Source organism: Artibeus jamaicensis, unplaced genomic scaffold (assembly GCF_021234435.1).
Source record: "Artibeus jamaicensis isolate MK-2021 breed Jamaican fruit bat unplaced genomic scaffold, CSHL_Jam_final contig_923, whole genome shotgun sequence".
Lineage (NCBI taxonomy): Eukaryota > Metazoa > Chordata > Mammalia > Chiroptera > Phyllostomidae > Artibeus > Artibeus jamaicensis.
In genome coordinates this window covers 9,764,798-9,791,632 of record NW_026522014.1, presented here as the reverse complement: position 1 = coordinate 9,791,632, position 26,835 = coordinate 9,764,798, and the positions used below count along the sequence as shown (strand labels likewise).

The 26,835-nt window shown below is 34.6% G+C and overlaps 1 protein-coding gene across 1 annotated transcript in view; it reads left to right on the top strand.

The window, feature by feature from the left end:
- The window catches only part of VWDE (von Willebrand factor D and EGF domains), a 63,918-nt gene that overhangs the window by 19,521 nt on the left and 17,562 nt on the right, over positions 1-26,835 (top strand). The window contains exons 8-19 of the mRNA XM_053655054.1: positions 1,806-2,020; positions 2,256-2,329; positions 3,684-3,954; positions 6,889-7,097; positions 7,238-8,208; positions 10,645-10,781; positions 14,675-14,830; positions 14,937-15,041; positions 16,559-16,673; positions 18,194-18,444; positions 19,933-20,152; positions 21,443-21,580. Of these exons, the coding sequence (XP_053511029.1) occupies positions 1,806-2,020; positions 2,256-2,329; positions 3,684-3,954; positions 6,889-7,097; positions 7,238-8,208; positions 10,645-10,781; positions 14,675-14,830; positions 14,937-15,041; positions 16,559-16,673; positions 18,194-18,444; positions 19,933-20,152; positions 21,443-21,580 (2,862 nt within the window). The remainder of the gene's footprint in view (positions 1-1,805; positions 2,021-2,255; positions 2,330-3,683; positions 3,955-6,888; positions 7,098-7,237; positions 8,209-10,644; positions 10,782-14,674; positions 14,831-14,936; positions 15,042-16,558; positions 16,674-18,193; positions 18,445-19,932; positions 20,153-21,442; positions 21,581-26,835) is intronic.

Sequence of the window (26,835 nt, the reverse complement as noted above, 5' to 3'; positions counted from 1 at the left end):
AGCACACATTTTCAGCATAAGAGATAAAACTTTATTTAGTAAACACACCAAATAAAATGTATCTAGGTCTTCATGTCTATGTCATTCCTAATTGAATCAGGGAAACAAAAAGATAAAAATGCTTTGGGAGAGAGAGACCCTCATGGGAATGGTGCATCCAGGAAAAGAGTTGGTATGGAGGTCACGAGAGGAATGGAGAGGCTATTCCAAGATACTGGACAGTAAACGGGGTTAGTAGACAATACCCAGTTACTCAGATTTCAGGAGCACCATGAGCAACTCTGTATTTCGAAATACAGCCCACAAACGTGAAATTGAACCCTCTGTCTCGGGCAGCTTTACACAGCTCTACTTCAATCTGCCTCTGAAAAGCATTATGCAAATTTTACTGTTTATGAGGCAGAACAAGAATGGTTACTGATATGTTCAAAATCATACGAGGCAAAACAAAGGTTTCTTTTCATTACAAATATACTTTAAACTATATTTGCATTCTCTAAATTATTTCAACAAATCAAGTGTTGCTTATAGTGACATAAAACAGCCTGAATGTATTCCTATTATTTTAGAAGTTTACATGTTTTTATTCTTTGCCAATATAATTTTCTTTGTTTTTCCTGGATGAAAATTTCTGGATTTTATTCTAGATATTAATCATCTCATAGGAACTTCTTTTGTGTATTTTCAGTACATCTCTACTTTCATTATAAAAAACTTGGTGTCTCCTAGTCGAGTTCTGCAAAGGCTATACTGTTTTTTCACAGACTTAAAGACAATACTTGGCCCTCATACCATAAAAGGAAAATTATGGCAGGGACCATATGGAAGCTGGATATATTCCATATTTACTTTAGGGAACAGTTTTAGAGTTTGGATGTTTCTGTTATTTGTATGTGCTTGATAAACATATGTATTCCTAGAGAAAATGCACAAAGAAAAGCTTTTTTTTTCCCCAGGAAGTTTGAACTTAGTGCAATCTACCTATGTCAAAGAAATATAATTTCAAACCTGAAAAGGATGTGTGGAAAAAAAAGAGTTTTTAACAACTTTCTTCCTCTTGATTCTCAGAAGGATTTTGCAATTTTTAATTGTGTGTGTGAGCAAACCTTCTTTGTAGACAGTTGTTAGAGGATTCTATACTTTTTGTTTCAGTAGGCAAATTTTGAGAGTTCCTTTTCTTAGATTACCATTTTCTTTCCAAATTCTTTTTTCTTACTCTTGGCTCCATAGGCAAGGAAGCATCTTGGGGTTCTGACTAGACTGGGATGTTTGAGAGATAAAAAGAGGTAGAGAGTTTATTACTAGTGTGGAATTACCTTAATTTGTTTTGATTTTTCTATTTTTTAAGATGGTGAAGGCTATACCAGGAATCATAGCTGCCATTCAGTAGATGGAACATGAGTGCAAGCCCTAAGACATGCTAAGACCGCCTAGACCCAAGGCCGAATTCTCAGGAGGAAAAAAATCAATTTATGCTGCTTAGTGTTAAAATTATAACATTTTTACAGAAGCAGAGACAGATTTTATATATTGCTTTTTTAATTTTATCCAATGCATATGGATTTAAAACTTTATTGGAAATTGTAATATTCATGTACAAATATATGTATATATTAAAATCAACTATTTGTAAAGATCAGGTAGAGTTCAACAGCTCTGCTTTTATTTAGACAAAAATCACAACTGCATTATTTTAAGAAAACTTAAGAAAAATCTCTGAATTTAATGTTTCATGTTAAGCACCTGATTGCATGCTTTGGTATATTTTGTTAGGAAAATTCTCCATGTATTATTTTATAACATAGGTGAAGAACTGGGTTTCAATCTGGCACTGTCTTCCTGTCACGTGGACCTTCATCAGACATCCCCCTGTGCTAACGGGACCTGCAGCCATGCTCTTGTGCACTACGCGGCCGTAACAGATTTTCTTCAAGATGGAGACAGAGTCACAGACATTATAGTGGAACCTATAGTTAACGAGGATTTCCTGTGGAACGGCTACATTCCAGACAGCATTCAGGTTGACAAATCAAAAAAATTCCTTGATAACTAAAGCTTTAAAAATACATATATTTATCACTGTATCTTGAAAACTTTACATTTCAAATTCTAAAGTATTATTTCAATTTTTAAATGATTTTATTTTCAATAACTATGATAAAAATAATTAAAAACTTATTGAAATCACTAATTTATTGGATATTACTAAATAACAATTAATGATAATATTTACTGAAAATGTTTTTACTTTTAAGATCAGAGTAAAGGACGTCCCAACTGCCTACTGCTATTCATTCACTGATCCACATATAATTACATTTGATGGCAGGTAATTTCTTCAAATATTTTTCTTTTAATAGTTTGTGTTTCTTTTAAATTTTGTTGCTGTCTTTTTAAAAAATCATTGTATGTTAGTATCTTTTAGTCCTATCCACTGAAAGATTAAAAGGAAGGCATTTATGAACATCACTGCATTGTTTCAAAATACTAAGTGGAATATTTTTTCTTTAAAATCTAGTTTTTAGGATTGAGGCTAAATTTGTAAAAATGAAGATTCTTACAAGTACAGACACTCATTTTATCTTTACTTTTTATTTTTCATAATGATTCAATTACTTTCTCTAGATATATGTAATGTATTGCATTTCTATGTGATACTGAAATAATATTTAAGGTTTAAGGCAAGATGGTTAAACTTACACATTATAATTATATGAAGATCTAATCACTTCTAATTCATGGCAAGGATACTCAGGGGAAAACCTACTGCAGATTATGAATACCTGGATGTTTGCCTATGGAACTTAAAGTAAAATAGACAAATGATCAAAAAGAAATCTCAACTATCTTACTAATAATATCTGCATAGAAAGATTTAAATTTAGTTAGACTATTCTGGGGAACTTATGATTTTAAAAAGTCCCTAAAGAAAATGATATGAACACTTCATTCTTGAGTCAAAATTTCCTTCATGATGCAAGTTAATTTATTCTTTAAAAAATCATGATGTGATCATTGTCAGTAAAATTACTCAGTATCAGCACACAGATGCAGATGTCTTCCAATAACAAATGATACTCCCGGTTTGAACAAGTGTGAAAAGTTATAGGAACAGATTCCACATGCAAGAACCCTTTATGGTTATAATTTAAAACTCAGGTGTTTTAGAGGAAAAACCTCAGGAAAGCATAATGGTGACTAATTTAATATATTATAATCCATCTAGATTAACTGTGCAACCACTAAGTGACAAACCATGTTCTAAGTGCTGGGAGGTATGGCAGTGATAAGACAAACATACTCTACCCTCATGGAGCTCACCTTTGTAAAGATGAAGTAGATGCGCACAGTTAATTAATAAATATATAGTATATCTGAGAAAGATAGGTATTATGAAGGAAATGAGAGCAAGGTGGAAAGAAAGCTGGAAGCAGGAGTTGACAGAAGTGTTGAAAGGGTAGTGAAATAATGGAGAGACTTAGGTGGCTATCACTACATGCTTCCCTCAGTGCTCTACAAAAAAATGCTCATGATATATAAACTTATTAGAAATACAGATTTTAATTCTTGCAGCAAAGTGTATTGAATGCATATAAATAAATTTAACACACATTTTGGGTCGTAACATACTGTTGTGACATTTTATACCAGTTCTTAACAAAGTTGACTTTTGTTCATGATAGGGTATATGACAATTTCAAGACTGGGACGTTTGTGCTTTATAAGAGCATGTCACGTGATTTTGAAGTCCACGTACGTCAGTGGGACTGTGGAAGCCTTCATTATCCTGGGTCCTGTAACTGCGGATTTGTTGCCAAAGAAGAAGGTGACGTAGTTACTTTCGATATGTGTGGAGGTCAGCTACGTGAATCACAGCCATACTTATTTGTAAAGAGCCAAGATGAAACCAGCAAGGTCAAAATAAGTGAATCTTACCTAGGAAGAAAAGTCACAGTATGTACAGTTGTTATTATTATTTTTTAATGACTTTATTTATTTATGGATTTATTTTTAGAGAGTGGGTAAGGGAAGGAGAAAGAAAAGAAGAGAAACAATGTGTAGCTGCCTCTCACACCCCCGGCCAGGAACCTAGCCCGCAACCCAGGCATGTGCCCTGATCAAGAATTGAACTAGCGACACTTTCATTTGTGCTCAATCCACTGCGCCACGTCAGCCAGGGATGTATGATTATTATTAAAATAAAATTTTCATGTCTCTATAGATTTTGGATTTATCCTGAACTTCTTTTCATTTCTATTATATTAAAAATTATCATTTTCAATATTAGGATTTTTTTCCCAAGAAAATAACATTTAGATTAACAATGATCCTAGAAGGAGTAAAATACTTTTCCAGTGACCACACACAAACAGAAGAAATGGTTAAAACTTTGTCAAATCTAAGCTTTCCTATTTAAGACTTCAATATAATTGTGTGGATTATTCATAAAAATTATTTGTGACACTGCCTGAAAATGGTATATGAAAGATCAGATATATATATAATTAAAAATAAACATTCAGAAATAGCTAGTCAATTTTCAGAATATATGCAGATGGTTCTGCCTGAGGAATAGGCTGGTAGGTACATGGAAGAGATTAGAAAAACAAGAATACTGAAGATTACACAGTCATTAATATTTTAAAATAATATTTCATATCTGTGAGCTAACTATTTGTATTTTAAGGTCATTTTCCTTTCATCTTCCAGTAAAGTAAATTCCAGGTAAATAAAATTTAAATTGAACTAAAAGCAGTAGAAAATGTAGGTGAATGTTTTGTAACGTTGAGGTGAACAAGAATTTTTAGCATAACTGTATATATTTTAATTCCATCATCAAAAACCAAACTGTAAATCAAAAACTGGGAAAATATTTGCTACATATAAAAAACACCATTAATACAGAAAACACTTAAGCATCACTAATGTATAATCAGCCATCTAATTATAATGGGCAAGAAATATAAACAGGCAATTCATAAAAGAAATAAAATTGGTAAGTATATCCAAAAGTATAAATAACCAAAAATATAAAAACTTCAACTTCATTGAAGTTGAAGTAATCAAAGAAATGCAGATCATACATTTACCATACAATATTGGCAAGAGTAAGTAGTACAGCCTTTCCAGGAAAACAGTTGTATACGTATATATGAGGTGTGTCTGGAAAAAATTCCAGCCATTGTTAATATAACAGGAGTGGTTTTCATGACATTGATGTAACGTGGCAGCTAAGGAGAGTGGACTGGAATGCGCATGCATGAACAATGATGACTTCACTGCACTAGTCAGTGGGGGGCAGCAGACGCCATTGAATGAACATACGTACTGTGTGGCTGTCACATTCAAAATGACTGAGTGAGCAGAGCAATGGATCTGCATCAAATTTTGCATTAAGCTGTACATTCCCCCACGGAAACTATTCAGATTATTCAGAAGGCCGCAGCTATGGGAAGCTGGTGATTGGCAGCTTCATCACAGACAACATGCCTGCTCATACATCACATCTGGTGCATAGTTCTTGGTAAAACATTAAATCACCTTTAAAAGGGAAGAGATTTCATACTATTTCTGAGATTCAGGAAAATACAACAGGGTGATTAGAAGAATGGTGTTAGGTCCCAAGGTGCCTCCTTTGAAGAGGACAGAGGCGTCATTGTCCTGTGTACAATGTTTCTCATATCTTGTATCTTCTTCAGTAAAAGTCTCTATGTTTCATATTATATTGCTGGATACTTTCTGGACAGACCTCGTCTCATATGTGTGTGTATGTATATGTATGTGTATATATATAGGTTTGTGTATACATATATATACACACACATATATAAATTGAACCTATGCATGTCATTTTAAGGAAGCTTTACTTGTGAAAACTTATAACATAATTAAGGATGGGCAGAACCCCAATGATATGCATAACATCTCCTTTTTTAAGAAGGAAAAGTTAACAAGGGATGAATAAAAGAGTATAACCAAAATCCTAAATATAGCAGTGTCATATAATAGAACATTTTATAGCCATGAAAATTTTGGAGGAGCTGTGTATTTATTGACAGGAAAAGAAATTAATGACATACAGGAGAAGTGTTCAAAGAATCTGCACCAAGATCCTAACCTTAGCTACCTCAGATTGAGTAGTAATTTGAGATTTGATTGCTTTTAAAAGAATTTTCTGTCATGAACACCATTTTTCTAAAAAGAAGAAAATGAAATTTTTAAATCTAAAAAAATTGAAAAAGGAAGTCGAGTTGGAAGAACAGACACACATGGTTTTTTGGAGAGCGCGGTTCTCAATGCATGCACCCAAGTCCCTGATCTGGGAGCTCAACACGCCCGTGGAGAGGATCGCAGTTAGATGACATGGCCCATTAGGATGACGCAACAACTCCCCTGCTCACACTCCCAGCTCCCCGAGCAACATCCTGGTCATCATCTGGCTTGTGATTCTCTTGCATATTGGCAGCAAGAGAACGCTGATTAGGCATATGTACCCTTCTGGAATTACATTTATATGTGTAAATCAATTACTCAGCAGCCTAGGTCAATATCAAATAATTACTATCACAAACATTACATGGTGAATATTATTCTCAATATTTATAGCTGTTGTATAAAATGCCTCACTTTAGTTTGCATATTTAAAGAAAGAAGTGCAAACAAAATGTCTAAATAAAAGGATCAATGTGGAGATGAAATTTCAAGTCAGGAAAATGCAGAAAGCCATTATTTTGACATATAGCATTAGAAGAAAAAGTGTATAGTATAAGGAAAATTAACATTTCATTTTTTATATTAAAGGAATAAATTTGTTTCCTATTCTTCAATAATAGTTTTTTCTTAATCTATATTGAATATTATTTTAAACAGCTTATTTCTGTGTTTCAGATCTGGTTTTCTTCTGGAGCATTTATCCGTGCTGATATTAGTGAATGGGGCATGAGTTTAACCGTCAGAGCCCCTAGTTCAGATTACAGAAGCACCTTGGGACTCTGTGGCACCTTTGATGAAAACCCAGAAAATGACTTCCATGACAAAAGTGGAATCAAAATTGATCAAACTTTTAATAACTGTGCTGCTTTTATTAATGAATGGAGGTAAGAAAGTACATTATTTTCACTGGTTATTGTATTAATATTTGACTTAAAATGAGTGGTGACTCAGCACTCTGCTTTTTTTTGCAACATCTCACTGTTTTTGTCCAAATTACTGTTCTTTTCTGTTTTCCATCTTCAAGGATTTTGCCAGGAAAAAGCATGTTTGACACAATGCCAATGTCTCTACCATCGTCTGGAAAACGACCCAGGCGTTGCAGCTGCTCCGTGGACAGCACTTCATTGTTTCCATCTTCTAATCACCTGGTCATTGGTTCTCAGTCTGACATTGGTTCGGACTGCAGAGACTTCACACATGTCAAATTTTCTTCCTTGATACCAGAACTAGATGTCACCTCCAAATACATTAAGTCAGAAGCTATTGTCCAAGGAATAAAGCATACATCTCAAGAAGAAAATAATTGGAGTTTCTCTCAAGAAAAGAAGCACAAGAACCTAACCCAACTGGGCTTCAATTTACAACTATATCCTGAGAATGAGAATGAGAAAGAAAATGCACCGAAATCTTCGGGCAATGGGACACACACGCGAGACCAGGCTACCCACGGCCAAGAAACAGGGCGGCACCAACCTAACAGACAGGAACAGCACAATTTACATGAGTTTCTTCCTTTGTTGGCTTTCCAAAGCCTCAGCCAGAGGGACCTAGAAGAGTTTACTTATTTCTTCCCTGAGGACCATACTGAGGATGGCCAGCAAGAGTTTGTCCCCACGTGGCCCACACCCTCTGGCCTGACGGAATACAGCACCTTGGCCCTGTGTCAGCAGACTCTAGCCAACTCCACCTTAGGAAGGCATTGTCTCGCCTTTCTGGGCAAGAGACTAGACAGTGTTATAGACATGTGTGTTAAGGATGTCCTCCTAAAAGATGACCTTAGCTGGGCAGAAGCAGGTGTGGCCCTTTTAGAAAATGAATGTGAAAGGAGGATTTTGGAAGAGGGGAAACATAGCACGGAAGAATATGCCAAATCCATTGAAGACATCCTCGTGGCACTGAAGTGCCCCAATTTCTGCAGTGGCAATGGGCAGTGCACGCAGTGGGGATGCCTATGTTCCCCAGGCTTTAGTTCCTACGACTGCAGTGGCTCACACGGTAAGTGACGCTCTCCCACTGCAATGTTGGGAATATTACTTGATTATGAAAATATCTTAGTTCTTTTAGCAGAGTTGTTCAGATAATGTAGGAGGAAAACATATTATACTAAATAATACATTATTTTCCAAAACTGTCACGTCTTACTCAGAGTAAAAGCAGCAGCACTTACATGATAGCCTGTACGGCACCATGTAATCTCACACACAGCGTCTGTCGAAACTCTTCCCTACTCTTATTGCCCTCACTCATTCCACTCCCCCACTCTGGTCTCTGTGCTCTTCCTTGAAAATCTGGGGTTCCCTTGACCTCAGGGGCTTGGCACACAGCCGGGCCCTCTACTGGCAGAGAATACGTTTTTCTAGAACTCAAATTTAGTTATTTTTAAATACTGCATTTATAATGTTTTGCTAATTATACTAATTTGTTCAATTTTTTCTCTAACCCATCTACATGGAACTATTTTCTCTCAAAATATTAGAGAAAGAAATTTTTGGAATCAATTAGATTAGATTATCCAGTAAATCAATAACTCCTGATTTTCCTCCTACCCCCACCACTCTGTCCTTACCCAACTGCAGAATTGTCTATCTCACTAAATGCAAACTTTATTTCTCTAATTGCTCACATTAAAAATTGGTAGTCATTTTGACTTTTTTTCTCATACCTGATGTGTAATCCATTTGCAAATCCATTCATTAGCAAATCCATCTCTAGCTTCAAAATAATTGTATCTCTTTTCCTGCTATAAATTTAGCTCAAACCACCCTTCTCTCTCACCTGGATTATTATTATAGATTTTATCAATATTGATGCTATTCGGCCCTGGCTAGTGTAGCTCAGTGGATTGAGCATGGACCTGTGACCAAAGGATGGAGGTTCGATTCCCAGCCAGGGCACATGCCTGGGTTGCGGGCCAGTTCCCAGCAGGGGACACACAAGAGGCAACCATACATTGATATTTCTCTCCCTCTCTCTTTCCCCTCTAAAGATAAATAAATAAAATCTTTAAAAATATATATCAATGCTATTCAGCAGCTAAAGTGGTTCCTTTGAAATGTATATCAGATCATATTACTCTGCTTAAATCCCACTAATGGCTCTCCATCTCCTTCCAAGTAAAAACCATAGTCTCTACTATGGCCTAGAAGAATGTACAATAATCTGAGGCTCCTCTCTCACTGAAATCATTTACAATTCTCCGTGGAGCTCACTGCTCTCCAGTGGATGTTTGCTTACTCTCAGAGGCCAAGCCTGCTGCTGCCTCAGGACCTGTGTACTTACAGACACCTCTAATTGAACCATTCATTCTTCAACCACATGTCTTTTTGTTCAAACATCAAATGACAAGAGGATCCTTTCATTGCCATTCAGAATGAAGTACATTTTCTAACATAACCCTATAGTCTCTGTCTCTTTTAATATAGTTAACATACTTGTTCTCCATAGATATGAATGTAATATACTTTATTAATAGATTTTGTAATGGAGTAATTTATTTTTTCACTTATTTCTTATCTTCTCATATTATAAGTTACATGAAGGCAAGAACTTTATTTTGTTCATTGCTATATCCTCAATACCTAGAACAGTACCAGAAAAATAGAAGTTGCTCAGCAATCATTTGTTGAATATATGAAAGAATAAACTAATATTTAAAAATTAGGACTACAGTTAGGATTCTGAGTACACATAACATAATTTTGTATTCTATTGCTAGTGAAGTTATATTAGCTTAGATTTGGCCAGTCCTTAGACAAAAGGCTCAATTACTTTCACCTAACTGCATTTATCTATTTTTGACAACCAGATCCTGCTTATATAGATAATATGTGATCTTACCAAGAACAAAGGTATAACTATATGAAGGTCAATTAATTCTGACTACTAGAAGAAATTTTTTCTTCTATGGCTGAGAGGTATACCTAAGAGTATGGTAGCTTGTAGAATAGCAATAATATACAAAAACATCAACCATACTAGAATGGCAGCAGACATGAATTTTGGTAATTCTTCCTAAAGCATAAAATAAGCATTTCAAATTTTTAATATACTACATTATTAACTACACTATTTTATTACAAAAGTATTTTTCCTATAACACATCTCTATGTCACAAAACAAAATGGCAAAATCAAAACATAGGCCATTGTAATAGTAATTTCTCAATACTTGCCCTTTATTGAAATTAACATTAATTAAACTTGTATATTTTAGGGAATGATAGAGTCTGGAATAATATTTTTATTGGTTTGATAGTAGATAACACTTTTTTAAACTCTTAACATTTAATAGTTTAATTAATGTCCTGAGTAATTATTTGGAATAGTCTTTGAAATATTATTTTACATATTAAAAAATTTGGACTTTGAAAGTAATTAGTTTTAATCTAAAATTTAAAAAATATGTCTTATTTTTTTATTATATTTTCCAAAGACAAGGCCCCTGAGATTACAGAGCTTGAGAATGCTGGGTTCTGCAATGTCCGAAAATACAACTGTACGGTGGTGAGAGTTTTCGGTCAGGGCTTCAAAGAATCACCTTCATTTAAATGTGAAGTTGCTAAACTGCAGGTATGTTAATCACAGAGCTGAAAGACAAGTTTATGAGTTATTCAGATTAATTTTATTTTGGATTCATTTGGTGTGTCAATAATCAACACAATCCCCAAGTATGTCACTTCCACATATGAACAGGAAAATGATTAAGTTGCCTAACCTTTAAATGTTTTATATGTTAACTCTATTTAACTATTCTATGTAATTTTTATTGAGGTATTGGCTATTTCACTCATACTAAGAAACTGAAAGAACATCAGGGTTGATATGTAAGCTTCTCTATTTCTTATAGTATAATAACATGAAGAATGGTTTTAATGGTTTTAAGACTTCCTGCATTAATTATAGGATATACAGAAGGAACAACTCCATTTACAAACCACGCAACCTTTATATTTCCCTTACTGTGAATTTCATACTGGAAAAATATAAATTTTGAGGCTATACAAGATGGACACGATCACTCAGTTTGAATATTGGTATACCAAATTGTATCTTATTTTTAATGATTTTATATAGTTTTATTTTTCTTTATTCAAGTGGAATTTTAAGGAAAGCTCTTTGAATTTCTAAAATATGATTTGCTGAAAACCTAAAACAACAAATTATATTTTAACATTGTTTTTACTTTTTCTCCAAATTGATGAAGTCAAATGTGATTCTGAGACTGAAAATTTACAGGAGGAAATAAGTTTTGTATGTGCTTTTTTTCAAATATTTATACTCAAGAAGTATGATTATCTCAAGATTTTATAAGTATAATTTTTCTAAACGAGTCATAAAATATTTCAATGCCAATGAAATCACAAGGCACAATAGTAATATAATGTGTATATAAAGGTATTCACTTCAGTGAATATCACTCAGGTGAGCAGACATTTCATTTTTCTTGGTAAAATAAATCAAATGGCACCACTCCACTATTAAGTGATTTGCCAAGAGAGAGTTTTATAGGTTTATATTCTTCTGGAAAGTACACTTTGTACTTCCTCTTAGACATATTTGCTATGATGTTTTTTCTCAGACAATATCTCTCCTCCAAACATCTAATAAAGAGAGTCCACTCTGGAATTTTCTAACACACTATACAGAGCTATAGAAAGAAACATATGTTCACTAGTCAAAACCAAACAAATCAGCTATTTTCTTCTGCACCCTGTTCATCGTGTTTATGTATTTCATTTGTAAAGAAGTAGGCTTATTTTTAAACATTTGTATTCCCGTTTTACTTTTTTATTGTTCTTCAAGTACAATTGTCTTCATTTCCCCCACCCCAGCCATCCACACTTCCCACCCCTGATCCTACCCACCTTTGGTTTGTCCATGTGCCTTTCATACGTGTTCCTGAAAACCCTTCCCTCTTTTCCCCTGCATTATCCACTCCCATCTCCCCTCTGGTTACTGCCAGTTTATTGTTAATTTCAATGTCTCTGGTTACATTTTCCTTGCTTGTTTGTTTTGTTGATTAGGTTCCACTTCTCGGTGAAATCATATGGTATTTGTCTTTCACCACCTAGCTTATTTCCCTTAGTATAATGCTCTCCAGTTCCATCTTGAATTTCCCCCACTTTCTAGTTCATTTTAGTTATTTGCTTACTTGGAAGATATGAAAAATATTATCATGGTTCTAAGAGTTGGTGTCATACAAAAGGTGGACACAGAGAATGTCCCTGTCTTCTCATCCCTACCTCCCTCTTTCCATTGTTCTGTCATTCCATCCCATTCCCACCCATCCCTGGAAGGTATCCGTTCTTATTATGTTCTGGTACAGTCTTCCTGGGTTTTTTTTTTTTTTTGTATCAATACTAAGGCAAAAAAGCATCTATAAGATACATCCCTTCTCTTTTACATGAAGGGTAGCATATTATAGATGCTTTTTTCTACCTCTGCAGTAGTAATTTCAAATAACTTTGCAGCTAAAAATTAAATTGCACCATCATTTCCTTTACTCCCTCCTGGAAAAACAGCCAGGCTTCTACAGAATCTCCTTTTAATTTATTTAAGAGGTTAAATTCAAGTTGTTATCCTGGAAATGAATGCTACATCATGGTCTGGCTCTTGACTATTTCTGAAGGCTTGGACCTCCTTGCATGTGCACTAATATCCCACGTTGATCAACGCTTCCCTGGTCCTTTTGCACGCTAGTCCCTGCAGACATGCCGAGTCACACTCTCCATTTCTGCTCTCAGTGTCCGTGGAGTCTCTTTTCTTTACTTTCAGGAAGAAGAGCACTGTTTCCTTTTCGAAGTCTTCTTTGATTGTGCTGGTTAGATTTAGTATGTTCTTTCTCAGTCATTATACCTTTATTTTAAAATTTTGGTTATAGCAATAATAAAAATAGTTTGTCATTTCCTGTATTATCTCTTTTCATAAGGCCATCCCCAGCATATATAAGTATTCACAAAATATTAATAAGTAGAAAAGAAAGAAAACCATATTTATTCTCATTTTGGGTAGGCTCCTCCAAACAGAAGGGTGGAAATAATCCCTGTATTCCCAGTCATTGGCTGGAGTCTTATTTCAACACACAAAAGCTAAAGAGTGTCTTGATTCAAGTGTTGATACCCACCTATGTGTTGATATCAAGACCACCCCCAAGACATTGTTGTCAACCCCCCACTACTAAAGGGAAATGACTGATATATCTGATTGGCCAGACTCTATATCCCCCTTAATTATGGAAATTTGTACTGAGACCCACTCTCAATGATCAAATCTTTAGCAAGATAGTTTCTACTAGCCACAGTTTCCCATGTTCTTGAATTCCCTACCTTTCCCTACTGACCTACAACATTGGAGTATCAGCAAATTCTGTGAACATTCCTGAATGACTGAAATGCATTCTACAGCCATAACTTTTTTTAAAGTCTAAATCTAAAGTTTGGAATTAAAATAAATCCTTTTAGTTTTCTATGTAGTTACTAGTACCCAGAAAATTGTATGGGCTTTTCTTCTTTAGACACCAATGCATTTCCAATACTAAAAAATAATACTTAATGCGTAGGTTAAGCATGATGTGTTATTGAATTATTAAATAGGGTGAACTAGTTAGAATTTATTTAATTTCAAGCTATGTAAATTCATTTGAGCTAATCTTAGCAAAAATGATGTTTATCATGACAACAATATGTTTCTGTCAGAACCAAGGATAGACTGAATAGCTGAATTGTCAGGGAAAAACTTGAACTTGGGACTTGACCACTGTGAGATTCAGAATGAGTGCATTTGTATGTGTGTGAGGTATCTGTCTTCTCAGTTCTGCTTTTCTCTGTTTCTGAGCTTCATTTTTCCCTTTTACTAGATACTGGCTTTCTTCATGTAGTGGAAAACTTGGCTACCAACAGCTCCATAGGTTTTTATCTTGCTACTCAGAGGTGAACTGACCCAACATCCTCCAGTACAATTTAAAAATATCCTAAGTAATCTAAGCATTGGCTCAGCTTAAGCTCACCTCTGGAGCAGTCAAGTGTAGTTAGGGTGGTGGCTCATATAAGAGAATAAGAGGTCCTGTGGGAAGCAGTCAGTGGAGGATCAAATGGACAGTTTCAAGTGAAGTAGAAAGTGAGGGACTTTCAGGAGAAATGATGAAGTTTGTGGTCAGAAAATCAGTCCATTTTCTGTCCATTACACAGTCAAGAGTGCTTCCTCTTGCTAAAACAGTCATTACACAGTAATTCATTATATATGGTCAATATTGGTAACTACTTTGATTTGGGCTGAAGGAATGTGTGAGGGATTAGAAGCAGTTTACATCAAAAGAAGATGTATACATTTTTTTTCTGAAACGATCACTGTCACTTTTGTTATTCATTATATATTCCATTATACCAGGCATGTATTTTTAAATTTGTATTTTGATTAGCAAAATATCTCCAAGGAGGTTCATTACTTTCTCATTATGCCTGCAGTATAATAGCAGTAAATGGGTCCTTGGAGAAGCTGTCCCTGTGCATACCGTTTTCCGAAATAGCAGAACTGTGGATTGTCAACTGCCTGCTGAGGGTCAGCAACCTGGTACCATGGATGCCAGGGGTGAGAAACCAATTGCAAAGTGGCAGTTAAAGGTAAAAAAGAAAATATACTCATAGTTATAACTAAATATATAGTAAGATTTTATGATTTATGAAGGTACATTTAGATAAGTTACCTTATTACAGAACTATCTTACAGGTAACTAATGATGGTTACAGGTTCAGTAACCCCAAAATAATGACAATATATGATGGGACTTGTCAAGTCTGTGGTCTCTATGGAAAGGACTCATGTACTACAAAGGTATGTACCTTTTCACTTAATTTCGTACTTTTTATCATAGGTGTTTTCATTTCCCAAAATGTAGTTTTTGAACTTTCATATCAGAAATACTAATACAGAAAGTCCCTCCTCAGGCTTATATAAGATTAATTAAAATTGTTACTCTGCCCATAACTCTTGTTTTAAATGGCAAGAGGGAAGTTCCTACATTTAACATTTTAAAGTGTTGTTTATTCCTAAAAAATCAAAAGAGGTTCAGATTGAATTTTTCCTCCTTCATACCTTGTTTTTAAAGTAATAATGATTTTCCAATAACATAGTGCTTCATGGTTACCTAATGATCTTTATGGCAAGTGACATGCATTTGTGTAGAGTCTATAAAAAATATATAGGACTGGCACTTTTACAGGGAATATTTTATGGCCAGAAAGCTCAATGAACCACGAAAATACCCACCACTTGAGGGGGTAAAGAACAGCACGGCCTGCCCCCACTCCTCGCACCACACCTTCTTATCTATACCCAATCTACTGGGTTTATCAACAGGTCTCTCCCAGGTTCACTGCTGATTTAACATGCCATGGATCTAATATTTGGATCTAATATCACTTGGCTCTCAAAACTGAGGAGCAGATCAAGTACTATTTTTGTATATGGAAATTAAAAGGATTACTATTTTAACATTTATTTTTTTTCCTTGAGATTACCAATCTGATCATATCAATAAGAAGTTTCTGTTTTTTGAGAAGCTGTTTGATTTATGTTTCTCTTGAGTATTTTATTTCCACATATCCTACAAGAAGTACTTTTGAAATGTTTTTTTGGTTGTTTTACCCTCTTGGGCTATTTAGTTCTTATATTTGTGCAATGTTCCGAGGCATGTCCAAGGAGATTTTCTAAAGAGAGCTAAATTTATATATGCTGAACACAATGTGGTCTTCTTCCAAGGTTAAAAATTATTACTACATTTAATATTATTTCTGTGCATGCCAGCATCTCTTTCCACTCTTGTGTAATATCCACTGTGATGTGTGGATAATTATGCTATAGACCTTGTCTAGTTTTGCTGTGTTCCCAGAACACAGTGGGCTCCTAGAAGAAAAGAGGATAACTATAAACAAATGTGATTCTATAAGATGTTCTGAGGAAAAAAAATTTTTAAATAAATAAAGCACTTCCAGCATGCATTTAGCAGTGAAAAAGACAAAGAGGAAAACAGATCTTTGTCCATGTTATTTATAAGCTACGTTATAATTCTGCACAGAGATACAACCAGATGCATTCTCTTATTCCCTCTGCATTAATGCATTCCATAAGCGTTAACATATTAAGGAAATTAACTGTTTTCTCCCATGCATTTATGACTAGGTGGTATGAAAAAATACTTCCTGACCACAAGATTTAAAATATATCAATGGAATCATCGATATGCATGCTGCTATTCTTCTTTGTACAGTTTACTCTCCTTAATACTAACTATTGCTATATTTTGATCAGTGTTGTCTTTTTAAAAATTTTTAAAGTTTTTTTTTTATTAGGAAAATGTTTGCATTATTGATGGACTCTGCTACACTGATGGGGATAAAAATCCTACCAGACCTTGTTTGATTTGTAGGCCTAAAATTTCGAAATTTACTTGGTCATTTTTAGAAAGTAAGTTATTTTTTATTAATCTAATTATTTCCTGTACAAGATATTTTAAGTGACTTTTAAACCACAAGTTATATAAATGTGCTTAAGATGAACCTTGTATTTAACTTCTTTCTTAACTGCACAAATTACTTTGCTAGAAGAATATATAAGATTAATTGCTTTTATTTTGTGTGATCTCGATGATTCTGTTACAATAGAATATGGGCTTTTATGTTAATATTTGATGAGGAAAGCAAATGTGGAATATTAATGGAAGAAATGGGAAGAGTTAATCCAGCTGCACACAATTTGTGCATGTCAAATAACTACTAGTAAAATGACTTCTCGAGCATTAAGAACACGAAAATGTTCACCAGTAAAACTCAGTGGGTTTAGTGGAAAGAGATCATTATTTTGACACCAAAGGTTTCCATCCTATGCTTAGCCTTAACTCTTTTCAGTTTTGTGACATGGCATTTAAAATAACCATTTAAGTTCCAATGCCATGCACTCATCACCTGTTAAATAAGATTATCTGGACTTGATCATCTATAAATTGGCTTCCCAGCCTCACTATTCTGTGACTCCCTGAACATAATACTGGGCGAATAATTTCTGGATTCTTTGTTCCACCCCAAAATATCCTAAATTATAGTCATGTGCCATATAATTTCTTCACTTCCCTAAACACAGCTGTGTGATTCTACACTGTCATTCTTCACATTCTTCTTCCTTAGTCAAAAGACTAGCCACCATAAGACACAAAATATAATTACTCCCTGGCCCCATGTAATTCTATGTACAGGGGTCCTAAAACCTTATATTTATACATGCTTTGTAATATCAGTATATATGTTATTGCATGTGCGAATTTCATTACTGTATCGAACCATATGTCACATGGTTCATTGTTCAGATGCAAGGCTCATGGGGTATTATGGGAAGGCAATGAAAAGTTGTTGAAGAATTTAGAGCAAGAAATAAGGTGAAACGATATAACTTCTGAGTTGCTATCTTTGTTTTTAATGGCTTTGGTATGACTAGTTCATAATGGACTCACAGTGTTCAAAGATATGACAGGTCCATAAATATCATCTGTTTCAAACCCTTTATATTGAGGGTGAGGAAATTAAAATCAGTAAATTGTATAAGGACATATATTCAAGAGCAAAATGGGAGCCAGAACTACAATGTCTTGGCATCAGGGCTTCATTCATGCAACCAAAGTGTCTGTGCCCAGTGTAATGAAATGAGGTTATTCTATCTACTAAGTCTGTCTGAGTGATGAAAATGTATGTTACACTACATTCAAAATGTTTTCAAACTGTCATAGCAAAGCTTGAAGTTGGCACCTGTCAGTTACTTTTACATCTAAATATGGAACTGAATTTATTCAGAATGTTAAAAAAAATTAAGACAGGTAATAGACATTTCAAGAATTCAAACTTTACCAAAATGTTTGTCTCAGTGGGTTCTTTGTATCACACTTTCCCTCTTGCTTGTCTACACAGGTATAGAAATACATATTTTCTCTGTTACAGACAACCAACCCCCAGTGATTCAAATACAGCAAGACAAATTACAGACATTTTATGGGGAAAACTTTGTGTACCAGCTCATGGCCTTCGATCCGGAAGGCTCTGACATCCATTTTACCATGGACTCTGGTCCTGAAGGAGCAAATATTTCCTCTGCAGGACTCCTTAAGTGGAAAGCAGAGTCACCAACTCCCCAGCCATTTACTCTGCACCTTAGCGATGACTGCAATGCTGAAACTAACGTCACAATTGAGGTATTATTTATAATTGTATAAATGAGGCTCAATTAACAAAATTTTTAAAAATTATTATTAATTTAAAGTATAATTTATATTCTTAATTCACAAAGAGTAACTAAACTCTTAAACATTTTATGGAAAATTAAACTGCCAAAATTTTGACTATTTTTGTAAGAATTTAAAACCTTACAGAGACTTTCAAGTGTAGAGCACAGATCTAAGTTAACTGACTCCTAGAACATTTTTTTCAACACTTAACTGTGACATGGATAGAGAACTCATTCATGTCTATCTTTGAGAAAGATCTGTGATTAACCTAAGATTGATACCTGTCAACAAAAGGTCACTGCCATCAATCTAATGCCAACAGGAGTTCCAATCTGCAGTGTGGTAAAAGGAGAAACTATTCAAGTAAACCCTTTGCAAACCAGGAAGACAGCCTTGAGAAGAAACTGAAAGTGCTCTGTCAAAACAAAGGGAAGGCTCACTTTTAGAAAGAAAGTTCATGCTCTGGTGCCTGATTGGTTCATTTCAATGCCAATAAGGAATCTAAATATGCCTGGTCTGTCTGATTGGTCCAAATAGCACTGTTTTGCTTGGTGAGAATAGTGTACTCTGATTGTTCACTATGAAGCTGTTCTGAGTGGTTGGTAAAGATGCAAATGAAGATATAGCTGTGTAGTTTTGATTGAACAGGGCAGGTTACAGCCCATTGATTGAAAGATGATTCCAGAAACTCCCTTATGTGGGTTAGTACAAATGCCAGGAACACAGTGCAAGAGGCTAGCAATTCAGTCTATAAATTTTTCCCTGGAATGCAGTGTTCACAAGAGACCTCCACCCACAATGGCATCTACACTCTGACCATGAATTTGAGTCCAATTAACCACAAGGAGCCCTTCTTGGAAGGTTATTCTATCTCAGGGTCATCATACCTTCTTCTTTCAGGTGAAGAAATTTTAGATGTTGAATTATAAATCAAGAGTGTAAAGATAAGATCTGAAATAATTAATGTGAGTCATATTTCTTAGTTGATGATTGTTTTTACCATATTAGTCATAAGCTCCCAATATTTTTTTTGCACTCTGTATTCACTTGAAATGTGGGACACACTTTCTCACAGAAGTAGTGTTGTGAAGGGCAGTTTGTACTATGCCATGTTGACCATGGTAATCAAGTGATTGTTCACTCTCTAGATTGAGGACGAACTACTTTTCACCTTAAATTTTTTTTTCTTGCTTACATTACTGAAATCAATCATCCTGTAACATTTTAAAAAGTATTTTTAGTATTTATATTTTGGCTATGCCCTTGAGAATGGTCATAATTCCCTTATTAAACTATTTTTAAATACTATTGTATATTAAATATACATATATTTGCAAAAATGCCTGATCTGGTCCTACTTGTATACAAACATACCTTCCTATCATAATTTCTGGGGCATAAACTAAAGATGACTTCATTGAAAATAAAGCATTCATTTTTTTGTTTCTTTTTCAGTTGACTGTGAAGTCTTGTGATTGCTTGAATGGTGGAAAATGTGTGTCTGACATTAACTCTCCCCTAGGAAGTGCAGCATCCCTGTGTGTCTGCTTGCCTGGTTTCCAGGGCAGTCTTTGTGAAGTGGGTGTCACTCAGTGCCAATCAAACCCCTGTGGACTCGGCAGATGTGTTAGTGGTTTTCACAGTTATTCCTGTGATTGTCCACCTGAGCTCAAAGGTAAGTATGGGTTCCTCATAAACCAATTAGTATATGAACAAATAAAAAAGGAAAGCTCCTTGGGACCTTCATCTACAGGTTACTCAAGCAAATGTATGATCCACATTTTAAAATTCTAGTAAAAGTCATCACAAATACATTTGTTATCCATATCCCCTTTTATTATAAATTGCTTACACATGTATTCTTACATTTTTGCCCATTTTTATGATGGGCAAATACTCTATTTTTACATTGTGTTTTGCAGCTTTCTAAACAATACCTGGTAGGTAGAAATACATTAAAAGGTATCACTATTGAAATATAATATAGAATAAGAAAGAAAATTGCCGTGGGAAATATAAAAATTATCATTTAAGAGGTTTTATTCATTTAATTACTTAGAAAGATCACAGTATAGAGTTAAAATCTGGTGAAATGTTAACACATTTGTTAACTCATTAGTTGCCCTAAAATATCTGATTCCAGAAATCCCAAATAAGTACATAACTGATAACCTTTAGCTTCCCAAGGGTTTCTAAAAACTCATACCAATGCTTTCTTTAATTTAAATAGATGTAATATTAAATAAGTGAATACAAAGTTGTTGAGCTGATATTTTCTTGAAAAATATTTAGGTGCTTTTAAAATTTTCTTTAGCTTTTTAAAATAACAATTGTATCATTTTGGACTATTATGCTACAAACTTGCAAACTACATTTGGAAAAATTCAAATGATGATTGCTTCATGAATTTTTACAATAATAGAAGTCTCCATCCGTTAATTACTGTGAATTTATTCATTTAAAGAAGTTGCTAACATTTCAAAGAGAAACACTTCACCTCAAAAAGTTTTATTGAGGAGAGACTGACTATCCTAGTATATAGTAATATTTTCATGGATTTCACAGCCAGTACAATAACTGGACTGAATAAGTTGTCCTGAAGCTAAGCTGGCAACCATTCTAATAATTTTTTTAATCACCAAGTTTTTAAACAAAGTTCAAATTGCTACTATAACATGGTAAATTTTTGCCTTAAAATATTGACTTCTAAAGTCTCCTTATTTATAGAAAGATCTTATGGAATCGAAGGGTCTGGTTTAATGTTAAATAGAATCTAATTAATAACTTTATGTTTCACTATATAGTAAATTTTTAAAACAGTACACTTCTCTTAATATGTGACAGCTTTCTGGGGGTTAGGAGGACGTACATAAAGAGTAAAATAATTTAAATAATGAGCACTTAATTGGTCATACATTGGTTTTCAAATTAAATAATTTGAACTCTCCATTTATATTTCATTTAGGCAAAAACTGCCAGGAGGATGTGAATGAGTGTGACTCCACCCCGTGCTTCCCGGGGGTGGAGTGCTTCAACACCTTTGCTTCCTATCGCTGTGGTTCATGTCCTGAAGGATTTCATGGTGATGGAAAGATATGTCATGGTAAAGTCTCTAGTCTCCACCATACAATGTTTTATGCTGAATTTAATTAACTCAAATCACTTGGTTTCATTCTCCCTTTTAGGGCTGCATTTATTGAGTATATGTGCATTAACTGCCATGCTTTAAGTTAGACGCAGGGAATGCAAAATTACAGGGTGGGGCAAAAAGCGGTTTACAGTTGTGAGTATGCAAAAGACAGTTTATTCTCGTTATTATGTATTATTGTATTATTTCCCATACAAACAACCGTAAACCTATTTTTGCCCCTCACATATATTTCCTCTGTGTTACTGAGTCTGAGTATAATAGCAGGGAATACGACATGTAATCACACAATTCAACATGATGCTTTCTGTCTTTTCAAATTTTTAAAACATTTTTAAAGATTTTATTTATGTATTTTTAGAGAGAAGGGAAGGGAGGGAGGAAGAGAGTGACAGAAACATCGATCAGTTGATCAATGGGTTGCCTCTTGCATGCCCCCAACCGGGCACCTGGCCCTCAATCCAGGCAGTGGGCCTGACTGGAAAGGGCCTTTCAGTTTGTGGGAGGCTGAACCCACTAAGCGGCACCAGTCGTGATGGTGTTCTGTGTCTTTTGACCCAGTACCTAGAGAGATCAGTAGAAATAATACCCAGGGAAGCATGTCTACCTGGAAGGATAATGAAAAGTTTTCAAAAGACAGTATCACTACAGTTAAATCTGTTGTATCTCATCAGAAAGGGACAGGCATTCTGAGCAGAGGAAACAGCAGAAGCAAAGGTACAGAGGCTACACACCCACAAATGTCACAGCACACCTTGTGTAATGAGCAATTTGGTAAACCCCAAGTATAGGGGGAAGGGGGATTGATACAGGATTGGAAGCTAGAGAGGTAGCCGGTATCCAGACCCCCTAAGACACCATGAGAAACAGGATTAAGGTTTACATCTGAGAAAGTATTTAAGAGCAATACAGGGGATGGGCCACTTGTGGGTAAAGAACTGTTTAAGTCTGAAGTTAACACAATATTATAAATACATATAGACATAAAAGTTTTCTGATCTAGCAAATGAGACACTAAGGAAGCAAATTGATAATACTTGGTCAGTGACTGAAATCAAGAGTGGGTTTTAAATTTGATCAAATGCTTTTTCAGTATCACTTATTAACTTGCTATAATTTGTGAACATTTCCTTAGACTTTTTCAGAATGCCTTTATGTATCAAATTACATTTTGACATTTTATATTATTTTCTTTATTAATATCTTCATGTAATTAGGTAATATAATTATGTTAATAGAGATACAAGTCTATTTAATCCTAATACAATAATATATAACCACAGTAGTCATCTGATTTGATAGTATTTCATTTATATTTTATGTGTATTTATAAATATTTATTATAGGATGACGCTACTCTGATCAAATGTTTATAAAATTTTTTGTCTCTTTCTGTGCATTGCAATGGTTTTCTAAAGTATACTTTCGTTGATTATTTGGTAAAAGTTTTTTTATTCAGATCATCTGTTCTGAGATCGTTTTGGGAGGTGATTTTAGATTTTCCTTTTCTTTCATGGTAATTATTGTATCAGCTACTCTATCACTTCTTCAGTCAATTTAATCATTTATATTTTGTAAAATCATGTGTCTCATCAAGATTTCAAATTCTTAATATAAAAGCATATGGAGTATTCTTGTTTAACTTAAAATTATCCACATATATGTACCTTTCCCTCTTTTCTCAGCTCCAAAGCTGTTTAATTGTATCAGCTGTTTGTTTTTCATATAATCATTTAGACTTGCTTTTCTGTTAACTGTCTCTTCATAACTCTTGTTTGACTTTTTGTTGATTTGTAGGAGTACTTTATATTACATGTTCTGAAAATTATCTTCATCTCAGTTGCTTACCTTTATGTTGTCTTATTATACAGAAACACAGACATTTTATGGAGTCCAATAGAGGCATTTTTTTTTACTACAGCTTTGTTTATAGTGTCCATTTTCAAGTACCTTGTAACTTGTAAGTTATGCATATATTGTCTTAAATTTTCTTATATTTATTAGTTTATATTTTACACTTAATTCTTAGTATATCTGGAATTTATGTTGTGAGTTAGAGACTCAGTTTTTTTCTTCCAGAAAAGAAGTTATGTATAATCATTTATTATAATAAGCCATATTTAAAATAAGAGAAAATCAAATGTTAAACCTTCAATCTGAATTTAAATACTATATTTTTATATATTAAATTCACATATACTTTAAGATATATTTCTGAGATTTCTATTACGCTTTTATTATCTAATTGTCTCTTTCTATGCCAATAACACATTATTTTATTAGTGTGGCTTAATAACACACTTTAATACTGCTAAGATAAATACCCCCTCACAATTCTTCTATCTTGTAATTTTTCAGTATTTCTGATGCATACTTTAATGTGAACCCTAAGATATTAAATTTCAAAAGAAAAAGTATTTTACTAATGTACATTTGCTAATATAATACCTATACACCTTCATTTCTTCTGCTATATTATTTCATAATCTGGATTTAATTCCATTTCTTCTCTACTTCCTCCTCCAATCCTAACACCAAAAACTCTCCTAGGAAGATGATTCACACAGAGCAGTTTGGAGCAGGAAGGAGCAGTCCTTCAGGTACAAAGGATGGGGCGGAGGACGGACACATTTTGTCTCAGATCTTTACCCAGGTTCCCTGAGCATGGCTCTTGCTCTTTTGTTGTGATTAATTACTGCATGGGTGTTATTTTGTTTTGGCCTGTATTTGGTACACTCCTGTTTCTCTGTTAGTCTGAACTCCTGTGCTTTCTGTGTTTTATGAAGTCCTCAAAATTACTAAAAATCGTCCATTGTTCTTATTTCTGTTTGTCAACTATGTCAAGGATTTTAATTTTTTATTGTTGTTTTGGTATATTTTCTTTTCCTGCTTTTGATTTGGTTTCCCATTTTCATATTGTAAGGGATATGAGAAGCTGGGCATGAAAAAAATGCAACAATCAACCGTAAATTGATGGTAGAAAATATAAAGGGGAAACATACCTAATCTCCACTTAAAATTGTCTATACTGTAAAATTAATTAGCTTTTTCCATACCAAATAAATTTTAAAAAAAAAGAGTTACTGGCTAAGGAAAATAGAGTACTGTTGAATGCAGAAAAATATCATACCCCCCCAAAAAAGAAGACACACAAAAATGTTTCCTACTTGAGCAATCAATAAAGATGAGGATATAAAATCACATTTTGTCAAATTGGTAAAAGGATTACAGTCACAGTTCTTTTCCTTTCATACAAAATAGCATTTATACAATTTATCAATTAATTTTTATGTAAGCATTCAGTTTCTGTCCTCCCTTTCTAGTAGCCTTAACAACACTGAGTTCTCAAGGAGGGAGTTCTGCTTATTTTTTTAGAAAAAGGGGAAGGGAGGGAGAAAGAACTAGTGAAATGATGTGAAAGAGAAATGTCAATCCCCCTCCTAAGCACCCCACCCAGCTACCAAACCCACAACTCAGGCATGTGCCCTGACCGGAACACACTGGACGACCTTCAGCTTTGCAGGACACCCAACCAACTGAGCCACACCGGTCAGGGCTTTCTTTTATTTTGAAGCCTAATGTGTATTAATTGATAACATATGTTTGCTGACTATTTCTAACTCTTAATAAAATAATTAGTTGTCGTCCTTTAATTGTGACACTGTTTAACATTTGTGTTATCTCTGTATTCAAATAGATTGTTTCTTTTTAAAATACGTATTTTATTGATTATGCCATTACAGTTGTCCTATTCCCCCCCTTCATTCCCTTCCACCCTGCACACCCCTCCCCCACCATTCCCCTTTTGTTTATGTTCACGTGTCACAAGTTCTTTAGATTCTATATTTCCCCTACTATTCTTGCCCTCCCCCCTATCTATTTTCTACCCACCATCTATGCTACTTATTCTCTGTACCTTTTCCCCCTTCTCCTCTTCCCACTCCCCTGTTGCTAACCCTCCATGTGATCTTCATTTCTATGGTTCTGCTCCTGGTCTAGCTTTAATGTGCACCCTAAGATATTAAATTTCAAAAGAAAAAGTATTTTACTAATGTGCATTTGCTAATATAATACCTATACACCTTCATTCCTTCTGCTATATTATTTTGTAATCTGGATTTAATTCCATTTCATTAATTCCATTTCTTAGTTTGCTTTTGTTTTAGGTGTGGTTCTTAATAACTGTGAGTTTGTTGTCCTTCTACTGTTCATATTTTTATCTTCTTTTTCTTAGATAATTCCCTTTAACATTTCATATAATAAGGGCTTGGTGATGATGAACTCCTTGAATTTGATCTTATCTGAGAAGCACTTTATCTGTCCTTCCATGCTAAATGAAAGTTTTGCTGGATAGAGCAATCTTGGATGTAGGTCTTTGGATTTCATGACTTGGAATACTTCTTTCCAGCCCCTTCTTGCCTGGAAGGTTTCTTTTGAGAAATCCGCTGACAGTCTGATGGGAACTCCTTTGTAGGTGACTGTCCCCTTATCTCTTGCTGCTTCTAGGGTTCTCTCCTTCATTTTAATCTTGGCTAATGTAATGATGATGTGCCTTGGTGTGTTCCTTCTTGGGTCCAACTTCTTTGGGACTCTCTGAGCTTCCTGGACTTCCTGGAAGTCTATTGCCTTTGCCAGATTGGGGAAGTTCTCCTTTATTATTTGTTCAAATAAGTGTTCCACTTGTGGCTGTTCCCCTTCCCCTTCTGGTACCCCTATAATTTGGATGTTGGAATGTTTAAAGATGTCCTGGAGGTTCCTAAGTCTCTCCTCATTTTTTTGAATTCTTGTTTTTTCATTCTTTTCTGTTTGGTTGTTTCTTTCTTCCTTCTTGTCCACTCCCTTGATTTGAGTCCCAGTTTCCTTTCTATCAATATTGGTTTCCTGTGCATTTCCCTTCATTTCAATTAGTTTAGCCTTCATTTGTTCCTCTAGTTTGTGACTAAAATCAACCAGTTCTATGAGCATCCTGATCACCAGTGTTTTTTGTTTTGGGGTTTTTTTAAGGCAACTTTGTGCTTTATTGAGCCTCCCAATTTTTTTTAAAAATTTTATTGATTATGCCATTACAGTTGTTCTATTCCCCCCTTCATTCCTCTCCACCCTGAACCCCCCTCCCCCACCATTCCCCCTCCCTTTAGTTTATGACCACATGTCTCACGTTCTTTAGATGAAGATCTCATGGAGAGTTAGCAACAGGGAAGAGGGAGGAG